General features: G+C 40.5%; 1 protein-coding gene across 2 annotated transcripts in view; it reads left to right on the top strand.

Moving 5' to 3' along the window:
* Positions 1–7199: 7199 nt before the first annotated feature.
* The window catches only part of USP46 (ubiquitin specific peptidase 46), a 34505-nt gene continuing 18231 nt past the window's right edge, over positions 7200–23473 (top strand). The window contains exons 1-3 of one of the 2 annotated variants that reach the window (XM_048302789.1): positions 7200–7761; positions 20751–20831; positions 21590–21803. In XM_048302789.1, the coding sequence (XP_048158746.1) occupies positions 7726–7761; positions 20751–20831; positions 21590–21803 (331 nt within the window). In that variant the 5' untranslated portion in view covers positions 7200–7725. Of the gene's footprint in view, positions 7762–8733; positions 8851–20750; positions 20832–21589; positions 21804–23473 lie in introns of those variants that run through there. The other variant, XM_048302790.1, reaches the window with a different exon arrangement.

Here is a 23473-nt window from a genome sequence, read left to right as displayed (position 1 = left end):
GCCGCCGCTGCCTATTGGCGAGGCCAACGCGCGTGACCCCCCGTGGGGCGGGGCGGGGCTGGGTGGCCGAGCTCGCTGCCGCAGAGGGCCTCAGGAGCTGCTCCGGGGCTGAGGTGCTGGCGCGGTTGCTCAGCCGCTCTCCCGGCGGCGCTCATTCAGCCCCCATAGGTCAGAGCAAGACTTTCGCGTGCTCGTCCATTCATGCCCAGGCCAAGTTCTGGGTGCCCGGAGGTCCTTAACACGGGGAAACCAAAGTGTCTTCGGTGCGAGGTAGCAGCTGTGTAGCGGTTTTTGAGGCACTAAATACCTCTGATCTCTGTCTAAACTCCTGTCTAAGCCCTGCTTAGGGGGCTTAGGAGCTGTTTGTGAGGATGGTGAGGTAAAGCCCCGAGCCTCGCTAATGCCCTGACGTATAGCACATGCCCCTCTGCTGGGCTGCGCGTCAGGGGTGACACGGTGGCACCACGTCGGTCCTGCGAGCCAGCGCTCAGCACCGGTGCCGGGCACTGCTGCTGCTCTGCCCCAGATAAAATGTGCTGCCTGACTGGGGATGCTAGTAAGAGGTTTTGGAGTGAGTAGGAGCAGATGAGCACGAACAGGGAATTAGTTATTTGTAACACAGAGGCTTTGCATGTTGCCCAGCAAAGCTGGTAGATAGGAATCACAGCACAAGATAGAATATACTGAGTTGGAAGGGACCCATCAGGATCTTTGAGTTCAACCCTTGGCCCTGCACAGGACACCCCAAAAATCGCACCCTGTGCCTGAGAGCATTGTCCAAGCTGAATTGAATGCAAGTCCCTGCTTCTCAAAAAGGTGTGTATATTGCTGATAATTCATAGCTTCCTGCCTCAGTGAGAAACAGTATGTCTTTGCTCATGCCGAGTTCCTATCAGCACAGCACCTGTAAATGTGTGGAAAGAAGATAACCGAGTTGCCTGCTCTCCCTAGTCGGAACTCTGTATTTAAGTTACTCTCAACAGATCTAAACCAATCTGATTCAGTCTGAAACAGTCACATAGTTGCAATCAAGGGATGACTCTAGAAATTGTTTCATACCACTTCTAGTTACCTCCTCTGTCTAATTCTTGATACTCAAAACATTGTTGCAGATTAACCCTCTGCCAGTTAAGTTTATTGTACATACATCAAGATTCAAAACCTGTCTCAGGACTCTAGGTAAATCAGTCTCTGGAGATATATTTGTGAGACACGCAGTTTCAAGTTATTTCAAGTGGGCTACTCTGCAACGACTATTTTCTGCAGTCAGACACCTAAGTCAGTCCTTTTTTGTAATGTAGTCAAAAAGATGAAGTGGCATCCAACCTTTAAATTTTTACCACTCATGCCAGTGGAATATATGTCAAGTTTGGTTTCTTCTTTTCCAGTATAGAATGTAAACAGGCACTTCTTTCACGCAGAAAACCAGCAAACCACAGCAAACCAGTGATCAGTATCCATCCCAGGTGACCATTTTAATCATTCACATAATCCTACACCTTCTTCTTGCCCCTCACAAGCTTTCTTCTGTTTTCCCCATACAAAGTTTGTATTGTTTGCCTTCTCTCTGGCTCCATGAAACTTACTTTTGTGTCTGATAATGGCACAACTTCAAGAGAAGGAACGCAGAGTCTACCTGACCTGTCCATCCTTTTCCAAACCCTCCTATAGAATAAAATAACTGTCCTTTAATAAATTACTGCAAGGATCAGATGTGGATCTGAGCCTCTTTACTTGAAGGTTAGTTCTCCCATTTCCTGGAAAAATGCTGTAACCACTGAGTTGCTACAAGGCTGCAGGCAGATCTGCTGTTTCCATGTTTGTGGGATGTAACTTTTGTCTGAATGAACTTCTCAGCTGGGCACTGAGTCTGCCTACAACCTGGGCAGTTTGGGGACTTGTGGGAAAGACCACAATATTGGTGGATCAGGGTACAGGTTAATATTGAGATTAACCTGAATCACTAACCGGGAGAAATACTGGCCTGATCACGAGCAGAATTTGTAGGAAATTCAATTATCATGGCATTTTGAAATTAGTGAGGTGGCAGCAGTATGTCTTGGTTATTTGTAGATTAGTGTTGAGCTTTTTAAGGAGCTGGATGAGCTCAACTAACTTGTTCAAATCTTGAAGGGTGGTGCTCTGATTATCTAACAGCTAAGTCTCTCTGTCAGATGCAAGAATTAAGTCTCAAAGTCACTGGTTTGACACATCTCTCAGAAGAAAGACTCTTGAAAACCACTTGTTTAACAACATAATGAGTTTACCACAATTTGCAATTGTCATAAACGTTTCATTTCAATTTTACTGTCTTTCTCCACACTGATATGAAGGAAAATCAATCAAGTAAAACCTCATTGTGACCATCAGTTTTTGCAGGTGGATTACAGTACTAAGTGGCATTAAATAATTGTCAGGTTTGGAATATAACAGTGCTTTATACATATATATATATATATATGTATATATATATATGTAATTTGGTTAAAACTTTGATATGGTAATGTAATAAAGATGTAATTTAATTAATTTATGCACAATTCAATAAAATGAAAAGGCTATTTTAAATTCATGCTGAAAATACACTAAATGCCACTTGCGGCTTATCTGTCCTTTGTGGTTTTTTGTCCTCAGAATGTTTGTGAGTTAAAATTGGAGCCTGTAAAATAGAATAAAAATAAAAAATAAAATATTTGGGAAGGAGGAAGGCAAGTCATAGTTATTATTTCCTTTCCCGAGGAAGAAATAGCAATACATTTCTGTCAGAAACTTCAGTTTTCTGTTATTTTTTGCTCAGCACGTCTCTTTTTGTTTGATAAATTACTTCCATGGTTAAAATTTTTGTTATCTCTGCCCAGCCAGTATGTATGATTAGAATTTAAATAGTATTTTTCCACCTTAAAGCACGTTTTGTGTAGGTAAGAAAAATGCCAGTAAAGTTTGCTAGTGAGCTCCCTTGCTGAATAATATACCTGATAAAGAGGCCATTCTTCAAGCTTCTACCTCCTGGAAAGGCAGGAATGTTTTTATTTGAGTAGTGAGTGTGGGGAAGGTTAATATTGTTTAAACTGATCAAGCAATACAGTGAAGTTCTCTTATTGTCACTGTTCCAAGCTCTTAACACAGTGTATTTGAAACACATTTAAGCAGGAGGAAGAGGGCACAAGTAAGACATTATGAGATAATCACACCTCTAGGCCATTATCAACATTGAACTGACTGCAGAGGCTTTAATAGCCTCTTCATAGAATAGAATTTAATGGCTTTCACTAGAGATCTATTAGACCCCTTGTATCTACACAGTCAACTTTTGGTACATTGACATCAATGTATTTGCATCTATCTTACTCTGCTGTCTTTGGGCTTTCAGATCTGATGTCTGGCCAAAAATGATGATGTCAGATGCTGTAAATGTGTTTTGTTTTCTTCTGTAAAGTAGCATTTTCTGAGAAAAATGAAGATATTTTATTCTCTACTTGCCAACTAGTAAAATGCTTATACTAGCAAAAAGTAGGCAAGATTCGGGGATCAATTTAGTGCAGTTTTATTTTCCATGCTTTATCTTTAGAATGACAAGTCATACTGTTGCCAAAATATGAAGTTTTACAGTATTTTGAATCAAGAGAAATAATTTCTCAGATAATTTGAAAATGTTGGGTAGGGGTTGCTTTGAAGATGACAGTCTTAAGGAGGGCTAGTTGTTCCAAAGCTGGGTTGTTTTTTTGGTTTTAGACTCTCCACATTTTCTATGGATTTCTATGAATTTTTCATGGACTACAACTTACTCTTACCATTAGAATTTCAGGTGCAGATGGAATGGTTTCCATGGACCTGCTATGAGCCATGTGCCACAGATTCAATCCATAGGCTGCAAGCTGGCATTTGGCATTGTACTGAAGCCGCCAGTCTGTTCCGAAGTGAGGCCAAGCTTCATGGAAAATCCTGATTTCTCATTCTTGTGTCTGCACATTTGCCATTTTGCTATTTTTTGGTAGAACATAATTTAATATGAGATACAGAACATATTAAAAACATTGTAAAATTTTAAACCTACATTGTCAGCACCGCAAGTATTTCAGAAATCTGAATTCTCTTATAATTCTTACATATTTTCCATGCTTCCAGAAAACCTTAGTATTGTTTTAACTGCCTTTTCCATTAAAATGACCTTTTAATTGGCTGGAAATATATCCTCAATTTGATCTGTTCCAAACATTTGTTCAGCAAAACTGACTGATGATTACCCACTTCTGGACCCAAGTTTATTACAAGAAAAACATAAATGAACCCTCTGTGGAATTTTCCAAGATTTCTGGAGAGGAAATGCAATATCCTCTTTGTAGCACGGAATGAGCAGATATTCCAGTATCAGATTTGCTACCAACTTTCCTGTGTAACTGTGGACAAGTCACTAAATTTCTGCCAGTGATTTTCTTGCTTTGTAAAATAAGCTAATATTAACTTCCCACCCAATAATTTGACAAGTCTGAGTGAATGTTTGCAAAACACTCTGAAAAAGTCAGATGGAAAATGTTATGGAAGTCCACGCCTCTGCTAGCCAAAGAGGATATTTACAATAAGTCCATATTTTATGTAGTGAAATAAAAATGTTCAAGTGTAAAACCAGATGAGACCAAGACGGATCTAAAATTAAATGCAGGAGGTATTTTTTGACCTTTCAGCAGAAATTATATAAGCACTCTTAGGTTATAAATAGTCCTTTGTTTTCCTTCTCTTTGTCTAACACTCAGAAGAAACACAGGGTTAGTTGTTTGTTGTAAAGAGATAGGGCAATGCTTTAGAGTGGAAACAATTGTGCACTGTTCTTTATTTATACAGTTCCTATAAAGTTTGTAACTCACATTTGTTGCATTGCTTAGCACTTTTTTATCTTCAAACAGCTGCAGAAATAAAGTTTCTATTCCAGAAAATGACAACAGCAGAAGAAAACAAAAACACGCACCAGTCCATTTCAAGTATGAAAGTTTCTTTCCTCTTTCCTGTTTTGATATGTCTGAAGAGCAAAAAAGACAGTGCTAGACTATTGTCGAACTGACACATAAACACTTGTATATTATTCCCTATTTTTATTATTAATCTTCAGAAATAAGACAAGAAATGTGTCCACCTTTAAATGAAAGTATTTATATTAGCATTAAGGAATATGATACTGAATTCTTTACAGAATGATGCGTGTGCATATTTACAAATATTTCCTTGAACAACCAGTAAGTGCTTAATTACTAGCAATTTAATTTTATATCAAAAAAAAAAAAGTTTAATGAACAGAAACAACTGAAAACTTACCCTGAAATCAAGTAATTGGCATTTGACAAAAACAAAATTATGAAAATACCACTTTTTTCTTTTTTCTTTTCACACCTTCTATGATTTCTCCAGGGTTTGTATTACAGAAATAATGTTATTGACATGAAAATATATGTGAAGCAAATGGCTTTATTAGATACTGCATTTTGTTTCATTTAAATTTTTAATCACCTTTCAAACCCATTCATTTGCTCCATAACTTTTCACTGAGAGCAAGTATGATTCTCCACAGTATATTGGAATAAGCAGGCTGCAGCAAAGAATACATGATTAGGCTTCTGCAATAACAGGAATCAGAGTTTAAAAACCAGGTACAGTGCAGTACTGTCCAGTCTCTGCAGGCTACTTAGAAATGCACTGGAAACTAATCAGACCTTGATTGCTTCAGTCCTGACATGTCAGCTTAACTCCCATTTTCCCTGGCTATGTCAAGAGAACCTGTCATATTATGTGTAATCCAGTCCTCTGAGTTTAAGCAAATTAAACACTTGGGATCAAATTCACACATAATGTAAGACCATGAATTTAATAGAATTATACCAAAGATTATTTTTTTTCTCAGTGATGTTATTTGATGGCTCTTTTGCATAGTGATCTGTGGATTTATGAAGCAGTTTAGTGGCCTTGAGGACTTCACTCCATTATGTCCAAAAATCTTTCTCCATCCTGTATTTTGAATGTCTGCAATGATTTAATATAACTTATCCAACTTACTGAGGAAACAAAGTTCTGTCTCTGTGACAAATCTATTTTGAGTTTCTTTGCTGAAGCTGTCAACAGGATGCCAACTAATGCCAAATTTGATACCATTTGTGTAACGTGGGCACTTGTCCACAATGAGCTGGATTGAGGCCACTTACCTAACAGTATTGTCAGGGCAAGAATTTATCTTTAGATGCTACTGGTGATGCCAGATTTTTACTAGTAATCATAGACCTTCTTTGGAAATAATAATTTAAAAAAATACTGACTTCAGAGTGTTTCCTGTAAATAAAGCCTGTGGATCCAGGCTCTATAGGCTGAAATTATTTTATTCTAGCATCATGAAGTGCTAGCGTGCCACACTTCAGGTGCTGTTAGGAGCAGAGATGTCTGTAATGTTAGTAGTTCTCTCTCTTCATTTGAAAGATCTCAGTATATCCAAGGAACAATAAATGGGCCTTAAGCTCCTGCTGAAAAGAAGCAACCTCTGCTAAGGAAAGGGGAATTCTAAGATGAGGATTGCCCTACCTGAACTCTGTTCTTTCTTCTCTCAGAGATTTGCTGTGTTAGCTATTTAACAACCTTGTGCCTATTATCATCTGTGTAAATTTAATATACTCACACTGCTCTACCTTGGAGAAAGGCATGGGCCTCGACTTGCTTGTATTTGAAGAGAAACTGAAATTATTACATTAACCGTGTTGTATAAATGCCACATGTTGGGAATTTGTGAGTGAACACTTGCACGTGTGGTGCAGACACAGCCCTAACACAGCACTTGTGAAGATGTTATCTGCATGAATGGCAATATAAAGCACCGACTGTGCGCAGTAAATTACATTCCAGCCTACTGTTCTGGGTTTTGCCAGTACCTGGGCTCCTGTGTACCTCTAATTAGGTGGGTTGAGCATGTCCCAAAGCACAGTGCTGCCGTCACTGCCACACATCCACGTCCTCCTGCCTGCACTCTGCCTCCCTGTCCTTCACCCTACTGCCTGCTGGTATGGTTTTGTACGCATTGAGGCCGGGTTTCGCAGCCCCGTGGCCGTTCCAGGCCCAGAGACTAAAGCACCACGGCCCGTCTCGGAGGGCCCGTCCGGAGGGGCGGCGGGCGCAGCCCCCCCGCGCCCCCTCGGTCCCGCAGCGCATTGGCTGCGGCGGCGGCCGCCCCGCCGGGCCCGCTGGGGTGCCCCGTGCCGGGCACTGCGTCTGACCTTCCCTTCCCTTCCCCGGCGCTGTCAGAGCGGATCAGCGGGCGCGGCGCTGCGATGGAGCGGCGAGCGGCGACGGCAGCCGCCAGGAGAGGAGGAAGAGGAGGAGGAGGAGGAGGAGGAAGGGAGAGATTAGCGCGGTGCCGGCTGGCGCAGAGGCGCGGCTGAGCGCTCCAGCGGGAGCCCGGGGCCCTGCGGACCGTGCGAGAGGCAGAGGCGGAAGGAGCGGAGATGCGGCCGCTCTCCCCGCTCTGCTGAAGCCCCTGGTCACTCGCCCGGAGGAGGGAGGCCGGGAGGGTCCGTCCTTCTCGCTGCTCTGCGGGCGCGAAGGGTGCCTGTGCAGTCCCCTCCTCTTGCTTTTATCCCAGCCCCGGAGCAGGAGCCGCCGCCGCCCCCTATCCCTTCCTGCGCTCTTCCCACCATGAGCGGGGCTGTTTTCACCTTATAAAGATGGCGGTGTGGGATCGCTGCAACCTTTAGACTAATGACTGTCAGAAACATCGCCTCCATCTGTAATATGGTGAGTGCTGGCAGGGGACGGGCGGCACGGCAGCCCCTGCGGGGGCCGGCTGGGGGGCTGCCCCAGGGGCGCAGCCCAACCGCGGGACTCCGTCCCCTGCCCCGGTGGCGGGGGAGCCGGGCACGCTTAGCCGGGAAATGCCTGGGATGGAGTTGGCCGACGGAGAGTGACGATGTCCCGAGGAGTTTTCCTGGAGCAGCCCGGGCGTGGGCCGGGGAGGGACGGAGATGCAGAACCGGTGCGGGGCCCCCCGGAGCGGGTCTGATCCCGGCCGAGGTGCGTTGCAGACGGAGCCGTGGTCCGCCCTTCCTCCTCTTGCCCTTCCTCCTGCCCTAATAATCCTGCGAAAGGACCAAAGTCGGGTTCCGAATCCACATTAAATCGGTGACCCTGTTTAACTCCCTCAGGCAGGCACCCTGTGGTCTCCTAGGGCCAGGAGCTCCCCAGATTACGCAGAAAAGGAGGATCTTTAGATGCCTAATAACACTCTTTTGGATCCCCGTGCTAGGTACCTGTTCTAGGAGGTCTTGGCTTTAGAGCTAACAGGGTTTAACTTGCACTACATGCTGCTCAAAGAGGACTGGTGTTTGTAAAGTACTCTTGAATCACTTAGTTTTCTCTAAACCAGACTAGGCAATTAGTAGGGAATAAGGAAACATTAATATTTTTGGTTTTTACGTTCACTTTGCTACTTTTCTCCCCATGGAACAGTTGAAAGGATGCTTTCTGCATTGTGTTTGGATTTAATTTAAATTCTAACAAACTTGGAGCGCCTAATTTGGTTTAGGTTTTTGAAACTTCTTGGTGGGAGGAGGGAAAGCTCAAACTTTGTCAAAGAATTATTAATGCAGTGCAGCAAACTTGCCAAAGAAATGGTTGCATACTAAGCATCCCTATACAAACAGAAGAGAATCCTATTTCTGTACATTTTGGTTTTTTAGTCTGTATTTTCCACCCTTATTTCCAGGTTCTTCAAGAGCAGCTACACACAGTTGCCAGCTTCCCTCCATGTGTTGCCCCAGCATGCCTTGTGCTGCTGATGCCACACATACCATTCATCTGCCCTGGAGAATGGAGCCTGTCTCTAGGGTAAGGCAACGGGCACAGCCCCAGAGGCACGGCTCCTGCGGGGTCTGGGTGAGGGAGTGCAGATTGCAAGCCTGCTCCCCTTCCACGTGTCCACACTTCCACTTAAGTGGGATTGGTCTTTTGTTGCAAATGAGATGCCTGGGTAGTCCCATGCATAGTTTTGATTTAAACCTCAGTCCTCCCTTTAAAATGCCTGCTCTGAAATGCAGAGAAGGTGAGTTGTTTCTGGGGTTAAAAGAATTAATACAAAATCCAGATTTGAGGTATAATAACCTGAGTGCTCAAATTTCTTCACCAACAGTAGTTTTCTGAACTTTTCATTGTTCTTAATGATTTCCAGTCCAATGGGCCACAAATACTGCGAAGAGAGATTCAGGAAACAGTACAGGACTGAGGAGAAAACCTGGGTACTCCTACCTTCTCTCTGAGGCAGGCTCCAGTTTTATCTGCTGATTAATGGTGGATGTGAAGCCTTGCAAACTGGATAAAAGAGCACCGCATGAAGGGGAGCTGGAGACTCATAGGTGGATGTAAGACCTTGGCATAAAGTACTAGGAACTCTGATTTCTTTGTGTGCTTCAGACAGATGCACTTGTATGCAGCACGCTTCTCCCAAAGCCTGAACAGATTCACAGCAGAACTGATGAGGTTGTTGTAATGGTGTGCTGCTTAGCTGTCATTGCCAGTATATCCTGCAAAAGTAGCATCTGAGAGATGGAGAGACAGAAGGGAAGAAGGAGAGCCTCAAGCAGAAAAGGCATACAAGGATTTGTACTTCAAGGCAGTTCTAGTTCATGGTACTGTGGCAGAAGGTGCAGTTGATTTAATGATAATATTTTAAGGCTACATATTCCTTGAGGTCTGTGTACTTAGCTTTTAGAGATGCTATGTTGTGTTGGTCATATTTAGTCTTTTCTGGATAACCCACAGGGACTGGAAGTTCTTTTAGGCCAAAACAATGGAGTTTTCAAGACAGCTACAGGAATTTGGGGCTGTAAGAGAAATACAGATTCTTACAAGTGTTGGCAACACTGCATTATGGCTCCTCCAAAAATGTGTCCACTCTGATGAGGTGGTGGACTTGAACTCAGTGATCTGGAGAAGAAGCTATGACAACCTTCTAGAAGGCTAGAGGTATAAAACTTGCCTTTATAAAACCTAAATATTTGCAGTGCTACTTTGATTTAGGACATCTGTAGAAATCTATCAGACAAACACGCTGAGATGCTGATTCTCAGACCTTGTTCCTACACTATAATACAGTACTTGAAAAACTGAGCTACTGATAATTTGTGGACTACGAAGTAGCTGTGTAATTCTTAGGTATTATAATATGTTTTTCTACGTAATGCTACATAATAGGTTTCTAAGTTTTTTAACCTGGTTGAACTCAGTAATTAAAAAAAAAAGGTGTTCCAGTCTTTATTTTTTCCCATTCCACTTGAGAGGGGTTTTTGGTTTTTAGAAAAAAAAAAAAGCCCCCCCAGAATCCAAATGATGATGTCTTGTTGATTTTCAGGGGTGGTGGGGGGAGTAGGGGAAGAGAGTCAGAGGTAGCAATTGGTCCTGAAATACTTGTCCCTCCCTGAAAGCAGCTTAGATTATGTTTTCAGTGGTAGTCCGTCCTTGACAAAGTTTTTTGTGTGTTTGTCCAAGTGCTCACATGTCCTGAAGGGAAAAAAATTACTGAAATTTGGCTGAATTAATTTAGCTTAAGAGAACCTGGTAGCCAGCATTTTTTGATGTATGCTGTTGACTGCCTGATGTTTGATATCTTGGGTTGTAATTTTGATCTCCTAAAGATGGTAGAGATTGTTAGTCTTTTCAGGAAGGATCAAAACAAGTGTAGTGAAACAAGCAAGACAGGGACAGTATTTAACTTACTTGCAAAAGATACTTAGTACTATATATTCACTGGATAAGCTCTCACATGCTGAGACAGACACAGTAGGAGCTAGCCAGTAAGAAAGAAATATTTGGCAGGGGAAATTTCCTCTTGGAACATTTACTTGTAGTAAATATTTAAATGCACAACTTTCTAGAATTAAACAAAATTCCTCTATTGTCTTTTACCGGTTTTGTCCCCTAAGTTATAATAATAGCAATTATTCACCGATTTGCCTAATGAGAACTAAGAGCTAAACTTGTTCTGAAGGGGTAGAGGGGATGAAGGCAACCGTGCCTGAAGGAATCGGTGGGACTCTTATGTGGGCATGATGGCCACATTCACTGCAAAGGGAGGTCTAGTCCCCAAGATATTCAACTTACCTGCCCTTCAGGACACTGTAAAAGCTCAATCACTCTGTCTGCACACCATGTTCACCACTGAGGGATGTATGCAATAGGCAACTGTCATCTTTTATGTAGGACAGGTACAATACATGTGAAGAAGCATAAGATACACTGAAAAGCTCTATATGAGGGCATACCAGCAGCCAGAGCCTTGTAACACTGGTAGACTGCAGACACCAACTAGGGATGTGATGTAGCTCCTACAATGCTGTAATTCTCTTTGGTTATTGTTTCTGTGAAATAACCCAATGGCTCAAGTACCAAATGCTGGTTCAAAGATAGACAGGCATGCTGGCATTTCATGCTTACTGAAATCCTCTGCAGTATGTTTCTCTGTTGATGAGCTTTAGGTACAGCCTTGAGTTCTGAGTTAAGCTCATACTGCAGCTGTGGCCTAGGGATATTACTGTTATGTGCAGTGAAGGACATCTAACCACTTCAGAATGTATTGACATACATTTATACTGATCTGGCTAACAAGCTCTGGGGACCATGTTTCTCTCTTTTGGAATTCTGTTGAGAACAGGTATTAGTTCCTGCCCTTTCATAATTTTCTAACAGTATTTCAAATATTCCAATTAGCACTTCATAGTGTTCTGACAATCTAATAAACAGAACACTCTAAACACATTCAAATTTCTCTGATACAAGGTATCATCTGAGATGCCTCACAGTTACTCCTGGTAGTTGTTGTATATATATCCTATATATATATATAAAGTTGCAGTTCCTTGGATTAACTTTGGGGTTTTATTGGTGTTTCATGTTACTCTTTCTTCTCATAGTCTCATCATTATGAGTTTCATAAAAATAGCTGGTTTTCTGCATGAAAACATTCATACAATTCATCAGGAATTATGTGAATACCTGTGAAATTTCAGCTTTCATTTTCAAACAAACATGCAAACAAACAAACAGTTTCTAACCATCCCAGAAACTGTCTGTAGAGAAAAAACATACAAGCCTAGGAATCTCTACATTCAGGAAACAAATAAGAATAAATGTTGGATTTCTTTTGCGTATTTGTTTTTAATAGCATGATTTTAGAGACTCATTGCAGGATTTGTTTGAATATAGGGCATTGGCAGAATCAAGGCTGGAACTACAAACAGATTTGGAAAACGCTTGATACAAAAAAAAAAAATTACAATTTTAATGATGCGAAAATAATAAAATCCTGCTTCATACAATAAGAATATTACTCAGTAACAGAATTGATCACTATGACTTTCAACTGGATTTATTCATTTGGACAACCTGCAGTGTATATTTCTTCATGTCTTTTACATCTCTCCATAGAGATAAAGGCAAAATAATACATGCCAGACAATAAAACGGTTATCTAAAGATATATTTAGATTGATAAAGAAAATAAACTTTTACATCTGATAAGATTAGTTAGTTCAAGAATGCAGTTTTAGAAGCATAGTCTCAAGTGTGCACAATTTCAGTATGACATGAAATATAGAAACAAAAATATGAAAAGTATGGAGAATATGAAGTCTAATCATTGTAATAACTTTCTGAAGTAATGAGAGTTTTTGAGAGTATGGCTGACAAATGAGTACTGGACTAACAGAAAGTGTGCATTCCATCAGAAGATGAACAGAAGTCCACAAGATTTTTTATTGGATAGAGAAGTATATGCAAAATGAGAAACATCCTAATATATTATTCCCAAAGTATAACCTCGAGTAACGGCTGAGGCTTGTCTTGCATGAGTACCTTTTAATGGCTAAAGTGGTTATTATGTACTTACTAGCTGTTTAGAAAATAAGCACAAAAGGACAATTCATGAACACAATGTGTGGTTTTCAGTGTATTTCTTTTAGATGCATGTAGTCTTTGGCTTCATGTTGCTAAATTAAGAGTAAACCAGTGGTTATGCTAAATACCTCAATAAAGGAACCTCTTAGCTATAGCTCAGCAAGGCTGAGTGAATCTGAATTGTGGAAGAGATGACAATAAAAGCAGACTCTGGACCCTGATTAACTGTGTGTGGTGGGCAAGTGCCACACAGGAGATGAGGCTCTGATGGATTTGAAGAGCCACAGTCTGTGGAGTGTAAGCCTGTCAGAGAAGCAGTCAGCCAACTCTCTTCTGCTGACCATCTTTTAGCCTCAGAAACTGTCCTTGGTTGGCTGTTTGGTGGATACACTGATATATATTTGTGTACATTACATACTTAACACCACAGTGAATCAGTGCTTCTGGGGAAGAAGCATTTCCACTGTCAGGACTCCACTGTAAGCATGTTCTTGGGTATGCTCAACCCTTGCAGAAAAGGCTGTTGTGCTAAGGGTTTCAAACCAGCCATGACTGGATGTTGCATGTTTCAGTTATTTAATTTGATTTTTTGATTTCACAACTAATGGCCTCCTAACAGCTGTATTTGAAGTATCCTAGGATAATAAGGCCTCCAACTGTCCACTGATTATGATAAACCTGTGTTATTTCTGATGTAGGTCAGCCAAAGTTTGAGATATCCGATGATAGGAACTACATCACATTTCCTAATGTCTTACCGGAATCTACATTACAGTAACTTGAGCTTGGTACTTCTCATCCTGTCCATTGCTGAGACCAAGAACAGACTATGTCCTTTCTGTAACAAACTGTAGACTTGAAAATATTGTCATGCCCTTTTCTGCCTTATGCAGCTTTTTCTGTCTTATGCAACACAATCCCGTTCAACCCTTTTTCACAGGTCACTTTTCTCTAGAGTTGTCTTCCATTTTGACTGGTTTCTTTTGGATTCTTCCCAGTTACCTTTATCTTCTTTGAAACCAGGCACCCAAACCTGGATGTAAGACGTCTTAGCACTGACAAGTTAAACAGGAAAGTTACTTTAAGAACTTGGTAGACTGCTACCTGTAGGAATTCATTATGTTGTCAACATTTGTTGTGCTTTTGGGGATTTTTTTAAATAACACTGCATACCTGTGGCTTATTTAACTTACAGTACACAGAGACTTCTCTTTTCTATCTTTTTTTTCTAAAACACTACTGCCTTAGTCAGCTGTTTTCCATTTTGTACATGGTGATTCTTCTCTTCATGTGCAGAATCTTGCACTTGTCTCAGCTCCTTAGAGAATTTCTCTAAAAGAAAAATACTGTCAAAAAATAATGTTTAATTCTAAACCTGTCCTGCAACATAACTGCAGCCCTCATTACTCATCTTGTATGGAGATTTAATGAAGATATTCTTACTTCTGTATCCAGGCTATCAGAGTATTCCAGATGGTGCAGCTGTGATGGAATTTAGAAGGTCCCTTGCTTTTAGAATGCTGTGAGGCACCACATATGCAGTCTAGGTGGCCTAGACAAAAATGTTATTGAAGAAATTAGTAGTCTGTAAGCAAATCTCAGTTTCATTTTGACTCATGAGGCCATCTTGATGCTATGTGTTCTGAAGAAGGAAACTAGACAAAACCAATGGTTTTGCTATTTCTTCCAGCAAAAGCCTGAGTGCCACTAATCCAAGAACAATTAAGGTGAGGATACAGATGGATTCATAAGAGAATATTGAGTTTCAGTTTGGTAAAAACTGTCTAATCCTGGAAAATTTAAGGATTAATATTTTTTTTTAAAATTACTTATGGATATAGACACTGAACTTGCAACACTTCACTAGAACCTCACTTCCAGTACTTGGTGCTTTGTGCTTTGAGAAAACCAAGTTTATCAGCTATGTAAGACTGAGTACCTTAAAAGCTTTGTCCAAGATTTTAAGTGGTTCAGGATTTCAGGCCTTGCAATTTTTGTCTGTTTCTTGGAAACCACACCATAAAGAGCTGAAGTTATTTGTTATTGTTAATATCTAAGCAATACTTAAATAGAGATAGTTTAGTGTACCCGCAAGAAAAAATAGGTTAGACCTCTCCTTTCAAGCTCTTATAATTTGCTTTAATGATCAGAAGACTTAAGAAAAAATGCACAAAAATAATTTATTTAGATACATTTTGCTAAATCATCTTTCCTACAAAAATTTGAATACACAGTGGTTTTTCGGTCAGTCAAGGTCCTTTTGCTGTTTACTGTGATCCCCTATGTGTTTTCATAGAATCCCCTCTTTCCTCTTTCTTCTTGTGGCGACAAAGACCCAAGATAGCTTTGCTGGAAGAACAAAAAGCATTTCTTCACAGAATGAAGAGAGAGCTAATCTGGTTAAACTCAACCATCTTGTGCAACTTACACTTTAAAAAATACAGAAAGGTTTCAGGTTTGGCATTTAATATCTATGAGTTTTTAAGAAGGCTGGTTCAGCTATTTCAGTTACTCACCATATCTCTCTGAAAGTTGAGATTGTTCCCGAGGATAGCCAAAGTCCAGCACTAGGGACAGGTGATGCATCTATTGAAAGCTGCTGGATGTGTGTTGCATGCTGTGCTATTGCTAGCTATCCTTTTGATACTTTGTGTTGCTTCTGGAGCTAATTTTGGGTTTTATTTACAGTTGCCTCCTCTCTTCTGAGTTATCCATCACTGCCATTTTTTGGTCAGGAGGCCTTCTCCATCTTTCTTTATCTTCTTTTTCCTTCCCTCCCATGTGCTGTGCCTTCCAAAATCCTGAAACTCAGGCTGCCTAGCCCTGAAGCCATTTCTATTTTTACTCTAATTTCTCCTCTACCAGCCCAAACATCACCATTAGTTTGTCTTAAGTCTTCAGTTTCTCCCTTCAGGAAAGAACTCTGTTTCTATCGTGTTGCTCTCACTTTCCCTGAATACTAAGAAAAAGGAAATCTAGTCTATAAATGTATATGATCCAAAACCATTTGTCATGTACCAGCCATCTTCCTTCATTGATCTCTTGCTCTTTATATAGTTATTAAATTTCTGTTTCAATTATTCAATTTTTATGTGGTTTTTTCCCTTATATTATTTAGATTTTCTTGTGAACAAGATATTTCTTCTTATTTCTTATTTTGTCTATGTACAGATATATTTTTCTGTATAAAGAAAAATTTAATTAATATTATGTTTTTCACACCATGTTTCTGTTTGTTTTGTGATACCCACTTAATAGGTGGCTTATGAAAAGTCCTAATTTCTTTACTGTATTCATTTACTTTAAATTAAACGCATGCTTATTTCTAGAAAGTTAGTGCCATTTTTATAGCTCTGTCACAGTACAAAGTTTAATCTGATTTGCCATCTTCTGTTGACACTATCTTTCATATTAGCTCTTGTCCATTTCTCATCCTCCATAGAATAATTGTATTTAGATTACTTTGCTACACGTGATTTAATGAACTGATCTGATACCTTTTTTTTCCCCTGAAGTTTTTTTTTTAACATGCTGAAGTGTAAAGGAACAGCAGGGATTTTTTTTTTACTTAAGCTGTCCCATGTGATGCAAAGCACAAATGAAAATCTTTGCAGCATTATCAGAAATTTCAGCTGAAAAGAAAACCAGCAGTCTTATCCTTTGGAAGGTCTAGGGCAAAATAACAAGAGGAAAAAAATATAGGTCGTATGGGCAGAATGTTTTTGGAGTGATGCTGTAGCAGAAATCTTGGCCTGAATTGACCTGTGCTTGGCTATGTCTCTAGCTGTATGTCTTTGCCATTTTATGAGGGCTGAATGCTGATTGTTGAATTAAGTGGTAAAACTTCTGGGAAATCAAGGTTCTAACACCACAGAATACATAGCAGGAGTTTCCACATTGACCTAGTTCTCATTCTCATAAGGTCTGGCTACCACCGTCACTTCACATTTCCTTCACTAGTGTATTCTCTTAAGAAGGAGCCAGTCTCCTTTACTGTCTCTATACTCGGATATGATTTTATTTAATACTCCCAAATCCCACTTCATTGACTTATCCAGCCTCTCCTCATTTCAGGCTCTGTAGCTACACTGAGGCTCCTGCTTACATTTATGAAACTACAGTAGATTCAGCTGTGGTAGGATATTTCTCCTAGCTGAAGCATTTATAAAACCATAGAGAGTGGTTGCATTAAAATATCATAGCAGGTTTTCACTGTAGAAGTAACCAAAATTACTTGCTGGGAGTGAGAACAAACATGCTGAAAACCATGTTAAATAGTCATGGCTGACTTTTGCTGTAGATTAACCTCAGTAAACTAACATGTTTTCTATACTTGATATGGTTGATTTAAACTGAATTCTGAACCACCTTTAACACATTTCTATAACACATTTTTTCCAGTTTAAACCTGGATTGGGTGTACAGTTTCAGGTATACTTTGTTGGAAAAATTTCCTTCTTCTGTCCTCATGTCAACTACTTATTGAGGAGACTTCATATGCAAAACAAGTAATTTATATGCAATGTGACATGGTTCGAGTTTTACTAAGTAGCCTGTCTACATTTTTTTTCTCCATATAAGAAATATATCCTTCTTTGAAGCATCAGGTCTCTGTGCTTCTTACCTGTGTTCCTAGACTTCTTTTTCAATGGATTTAACAGTATCTTTTTGGAGACCTCAGAATAAACCAGACTGAAATTGCATTTGATACAAGAAGGCACAACTCCTCATGAAGTCTGAGCAGTTATGTCAGTTTACCCAAAGATTGAGTTTAGCCTCACTGTTTTGTTGGGTCACTGTCACACAGTATTTTATTTTATATTTGCAACAGCTAAGGCCTGGTTTTGGAGAGGTAAAGCTCTGTGATGAGATGTTACTAAGCATGTGTTTTTTTCAACAGCAAATACTTTGGAAGTTTCCATGCAATGTAGAGTTTTTATATGAAGATGGATTTTTTTGGTTTTCAGTGATAATTTAGTTTAGTAAATCCCGATTCTTGCTCTTGCTCACAATATTTACAAGAAAATTTAAATGCTAGAAAAGGTTTGTCCGACCATCTGGCATCCTCTGAAGTTAGAAACCCTGGACCTGGAGGAAAGCAAATGAGTAATGTAGGAGCAACTAGTTAGCAGAGCACTCGTATTGTATTTGTCTAACAGAATACACAAACCTGTAGTTTACAAAGAGTAGGTTACTTTTAAAGATAGTATTTTCCATGAACTCTAGAGGAAGAATTTCTTTCAGTGTGGAGAATGCTTCTTACAAAAATGGAAAAATACCCATTTTATTCTTGTATTACAGAATTTGATTGTAATGTTAAAACTGTAATCAAAGAAAACCTTTGCTTTGATCTGAATGCTGTACAATGAGTATTAATATGAAGATGTTTTTCCCCAGAAGCTGCATTAATCTTCTGTAGTCATGTTTCTCATATATCAGGCAAGGTTTTGAGGGTAACTGGCTGTTTGCTTCACTGCTAATGTCAGATAGGCAAATGTCTATCAGTTTTCTCCCTCTTGGAACATAGGATGCTTCGCCAAGTATGTGCATCTTTGGCAAGGCTGACTTTCCAAACAATGAAACTAATCTTCATATGAGATTTACATAATTATCACACTATCATCTCTGTTGAACGGTAGCCAATAATTGCTTTGTATTGATCAATCTTTTTTTCCAAGTTTCTCACCAAGGCGTAGCAGAGTCTGGTGAGATCATATATCCCTTATGAAACTTTTCATGAAGCCTTGTGCTTGTAAAGTACTTCAGTCTCAAAGTGATTTTCTGGGAATCAACATACACTTGGTCTGAGCAATGAACTCTGTGTATGTGAGAGAAAGAGAGAGAACGGAAAAAGATCGGAGAAGGGGATGTGAAATACAAAATCTTTGGAGCTTTTCTGGAACCTTCCAACTTAAAGGAGATGTTTTACTTTCAAGGCTTGCAAATTCTCAAAGAGCACCTGTGCTGAGTTTCACACTGCTAATTCTGTTGACTAAATCTTCTTTTAATGAACTGGCATGAAATAATAATCTAATTTGGCAAGCAGTGGTGATGGTAGGTGCAGTGAAGAAACAGAAATCAGGCCTTGGGGAGAAGATGGGGAAGGGACATGAGAATTCTGAATCTGATTACCTGTTACTTCAAAAATTTTAGCTGATTAAGTCTGAGCAAATGTCTGCCTTGACTTCATCAAGGCTTTCAACACAGTCTCTCACAATGTCCTCATAGGCAAATTCAGGAAGTGTGGACTGGATGAGTGGACCGTGAGGTGGATTGAGAACTGGCTGACCCCAGAGAGTCGCTATCAGTGACACGGGGTCTAGTTGGAGGCCTGACACTAGTGGTGTCCCCCAAGATTCAATACTGGGAATTGTTTAACTTACTCATTAATGACTTGGATGAAGGGGCAGATGCCTCCTCAGCAAGTTCACTGATGACACAAAGCTGGGAGGAGCAGTCCATACCCCAGAGTGCTGTGCAGCCCTTCAGAAGGGCCTCGACAGGCTGGAGAGATGGGCAGAAAGGAAATTCAGTGAAGGCAAGTGCAAGGTCCTGCACCCAGGGAGGAGTAACCCTGTGCACCAGCACAGGCTGGGGATTGACCTGCTGGGAAGCAGCTCTGTGGAGAGGGACCTGGGGGTCCTGGTGGACAACAAGCTGTCCATGAGCCAGCAATGTGCCCATGGGGATGAGAAGGCTGATGGTATCCTAGGCTGTGTTAGGAAGGGCATTGCCAGCAGGTCAAGGGGGCTGATCCTGCCCCTCTACTCAGCCCTGGTGGGGCACATCAGGAGTGCTGTGTCCAGCTCTGGGTTCCTCAGGACATGAGAGACATGGAGCTCCTGGAGCAGGTCCAGTGGAGGGCAGCAAAGATGATTAGGGACTGGAGCATCTCTCTTGTGAGGAAAGGCTGAGGGAGCTGGGGCTGTTCAGCCTCAAGAGACAGCTGAGGGGGGAACGCATCAATGTCTATAAGTATCTGAAGTGAGGGTGTCAGAAGATGGAGCCAAGATTATAATGTGTATAGGAGTGATGACGTTTCCTTTGGCAGCAGTCTACCTTACTTGCTTGGTAATTTAAGATTGTTTAAAAATGGGCATTTTAATATAGCAAAATGACAGGTAACGTACCAAATTAGTGGTTGTACTTACAGACCAGCCATTACCTAAACAACTTTGCTGTTGGAGTGAAGATACAGCTGAACATAACTTGCCCCACCAGGGCAGAGACTAAGAGATCTAACAGTGCATGGATTTATGTGCTCTCTAATATTAGATAGGACAAAATGACAGGTATATTACACTTGCTTTTAGCATTTGTGATGTTACTAGAACTGGGTGCCAGTCTGAAGCCCAAGTATTGTTACAGGCTGATGATTAATTCAGAAGGATTCAGAGGAGCTTCAGTAATGCTTAGAAAACCTACCTTCCATCTAGGAACAGCTTTTTAGGGTTGTGCTTAAGATCAACTATGATCTTTATGAGGCAAGAGAGTGATGGGATCCAGATGTCCATGTACACAGTAAAAATAAGGGGGAGGTGGGTATGGGAAGAACCACTGTTGTGACCTGTTCACTTCTAATCAGCCATTACTAGAGAGTCCATTCCAGGCCAGCTCCACTACCCAGATTTGCAAATATTTTTAGTGGCTCATGACACTGCTGTGCTTGCCTGTTAGTAAGACAGAGTTAGCTTGGCTAATCATAGCTGAAAGGAAAGAACTATTTTCTGTCTTGATACTGTCCATAATTTTATTTTAGAATGTTAATATTCTAAATAATTTCTTCCTTTTAAATTTGTTTGGTTTGGGTTTTGACTTTTTTTTTCTTTTTTTTTGTATAGGGCACCAATGCCTCTGCTCTGGAAAAAGACATTGGCCCAGAGCAGTTTCCAATCAATGAACACTACTTTGGATTGGTCAATGTAAGTACCATTTTGATATAACTTGAAATTTGCTTTGTTCCTTGGTTTTGTTTTATTTTGTTTTCCTCTATCCCCTGCTCTTATCAATCTTATCCTAATGCAAGATTGTCTTTTTTTCTTTAAATGCTGCTCGTGTTGCAATTTTAGGCAAAGTGGGTTGCAAAACTGTATCAGATGTTTGAAGATGTCTTCATACACCCCCAGAGAGAACAGTTTACTGTTCTATGAATATTTCCAGGGATTAGAACATACGCTTCAATAAAGTTAAAAGTCTATTTTAGCTGTGAAATGGGAGGGAGAAAGTGATGAAAGTATGTACAAGTTTATGTAGAGCATTCTGCACTGGGGACTCTTAGGAGAAGCTTTTTTATCTGACCAAGGAAAGAATGAGTGAGAAGAGTGCTTAATCATTTGTTTATTCCCATAGAAATGATACAGATATAGTAATTTTTTCCACTGAAAATGTTAGACATTCTGCTACTGAACAGTAAGATAGAGCCCCTTAAGTAAGAATTTAATGAAATCCACTACAATAAATATTTCTCTTACAAATGTAAACCTTTAGTTCGTATCCTAGTTAATTTAGAACACAACAGTTTTTCCCATGAAGTGTCATGGTGGCTGTGAAAATATATTTCTACTGCAGCTACATGGCAAAATGGCTGGTTTGTGACAGTGACAGGAGTAAGAATTTGAATGAGCAGCTAGTTTTGTTGTGATGCACAAGGATTAAGCTTGTTTTTAATCTTGCATGGCAGTTTGGGAACACCTGCTACTGTAACTCCGTGCTGCAGGCATTGTATTTTTGCCGGCCATTTCGGGAAAATGTATTATCATACAAGGCCCAACAGAAAAAGAAGGAAAACCTCTTGACTTGCCTGGCAGATCTTTTCCACAGTATTGCTACTCAGAAGAAAAAAGTTGGAGTTATTCCACCAAAGAAGTTCATATCAAGGTTACGAAAAGAGAATGGTAAGTGTAAAACTGAAATCCTCTAAGGTATTTATGCATTGATCAAAAAAGTATAAATAAATATTGGGCAATCTGATCATATTAATCAGAAATACAGGTTAGATTTGTAAATTGCTTTTAGTACTTTGTGTGGTGTATTATTATTTTAGGATCTGTGGGTGCGATATCATGCTTGAAATAGCCATACCAGATTTCATATGCTCCCAGAAGTGTGTGAATTAATGATGTTTTCACAGCATGGTGGGGCAGACCTTACTGTAGAGTGAGCTAGGGCTGGGAGTGGGGTGACACTGCTGTGGTTTTTTAATTATTTTTTTGTGGAATATGGCAGAGAGAAACATTGAGGGCAGCTGGCAGTATAGAAACTGTGTGACCTAGGAAGGCTACAGGCACCACCAGCTCCAGAACACTCTGGAGAATAAGGAACCGGGTACATGTGGGGTGGTCAATCGGCTACACATCAGCTGGTGCTCTGGTTCTTGGAAGTGGTGGACACAGTCTTACTTTGTGAAGCATCAGACCCCTTTGGACCATTAAGCTGGCAACAGCATATACCTAATCTTGTAGTAGTTCTGTCTAAGGGATATGAGGAAGGAACACCTTGAGAAAAAGGAGTCTGTCAGAGCTCCATTTTGGCCTGGATTCATATCAGTGTGGGTGGTATGCTTAGAAACAGAGAGGCTTTGAATGAAGAGACAAAGTATGAGTCAAACACCTGGAAGAAATTGCTTACTGGTGACAGCATATACATGAGCAGACTGTTCATTTCAGAGCAGACGTTTGAAATCATGAAAAAGTTCACTGTGAGTCATCTAGTGATAACTGTTGGGGATCACTTGTAAAGACTGGATCTTATGTTTTCAGCTTTTTTAAATTAGGGCCAGACTCAGTGTGTATTACCCTGCTTGTATGTTCAGGCTAGATGCTACAAAGCCAAAGGATCTGTACAATATTTTCTGAGGAAATCCACATGAACTTTTTCAGGAGGAGGGGATAAAAACCACACATTTCTGGGAACACAGATTCTTTTTTCTTTGACATGCTGGGCAAGTTAAGCCTTTACTGGAGAAGTCTGTACTAAATCACCACTGGGATATTTTCCCCTCTTCCAGCAAGCATTTTATATTGAATAGGACAAGTCTCTTCTCATCAGACTTGTGTGTGAAAAATGAGCTTTGTTAGATGGTGTTATTATTACTACTTGAGGTGAGTTGACCTTGATTGGCTGCCAGATGCTCACTAAGCCTGTCTCTCTCCTTGTCTCAGCAGGGGAGGGGGAGAAAACAAGAGGAAAAAAACTCATGAGCTGAAATCAAAGCAGTTTAATTAAAAAAAAAAAAAAGAAAGAAAGAAAAGCAGAGATTACATATAGAAACAAAGGAAAACCAAAGGAGATTTATTCTCTACCTCCCATCAGCAGATGATTTCCAGCTACTCCCGGGGAAGTAGGGCCTTGGCATGTGTAGGAGTTTGTTTGGAAGAGATATATCTTAATAATGAAAACCCGCCCATCTTTCTCTTAGATTTTAGTGACAAACATGAGGTCACATGGCATAGAATATGACTTTGGCCAGTTTGGGTCAGCTGCCTCAGCTATGTCCCCTTCCCAACCTCTTTCGCACCCAGCCTACCAGCCTTTGGGCAGGGTGGGAGTTGGAGGAACAACCTTG

This window comes from Corvus hawaiiensis, chromosome 5, assembly GCF_020740725.1.
Source record: "Corvus hawaiiensis isolate bCorHaw1 chromosome 5, bCorHaw1.pri.cur, whole genome shotgun sequence".
Classification (NCBI taxonomy): Eukaryota; Metazoa; Chordata; class Aves; order Passeriformes; family Corvidae; genus Corvus; species Corvus hawaiiensis.
Note: the sequence above shows the minus strand (reverse complement) of the source record. Positions and strands in the feature narration are given on the sequence as shown.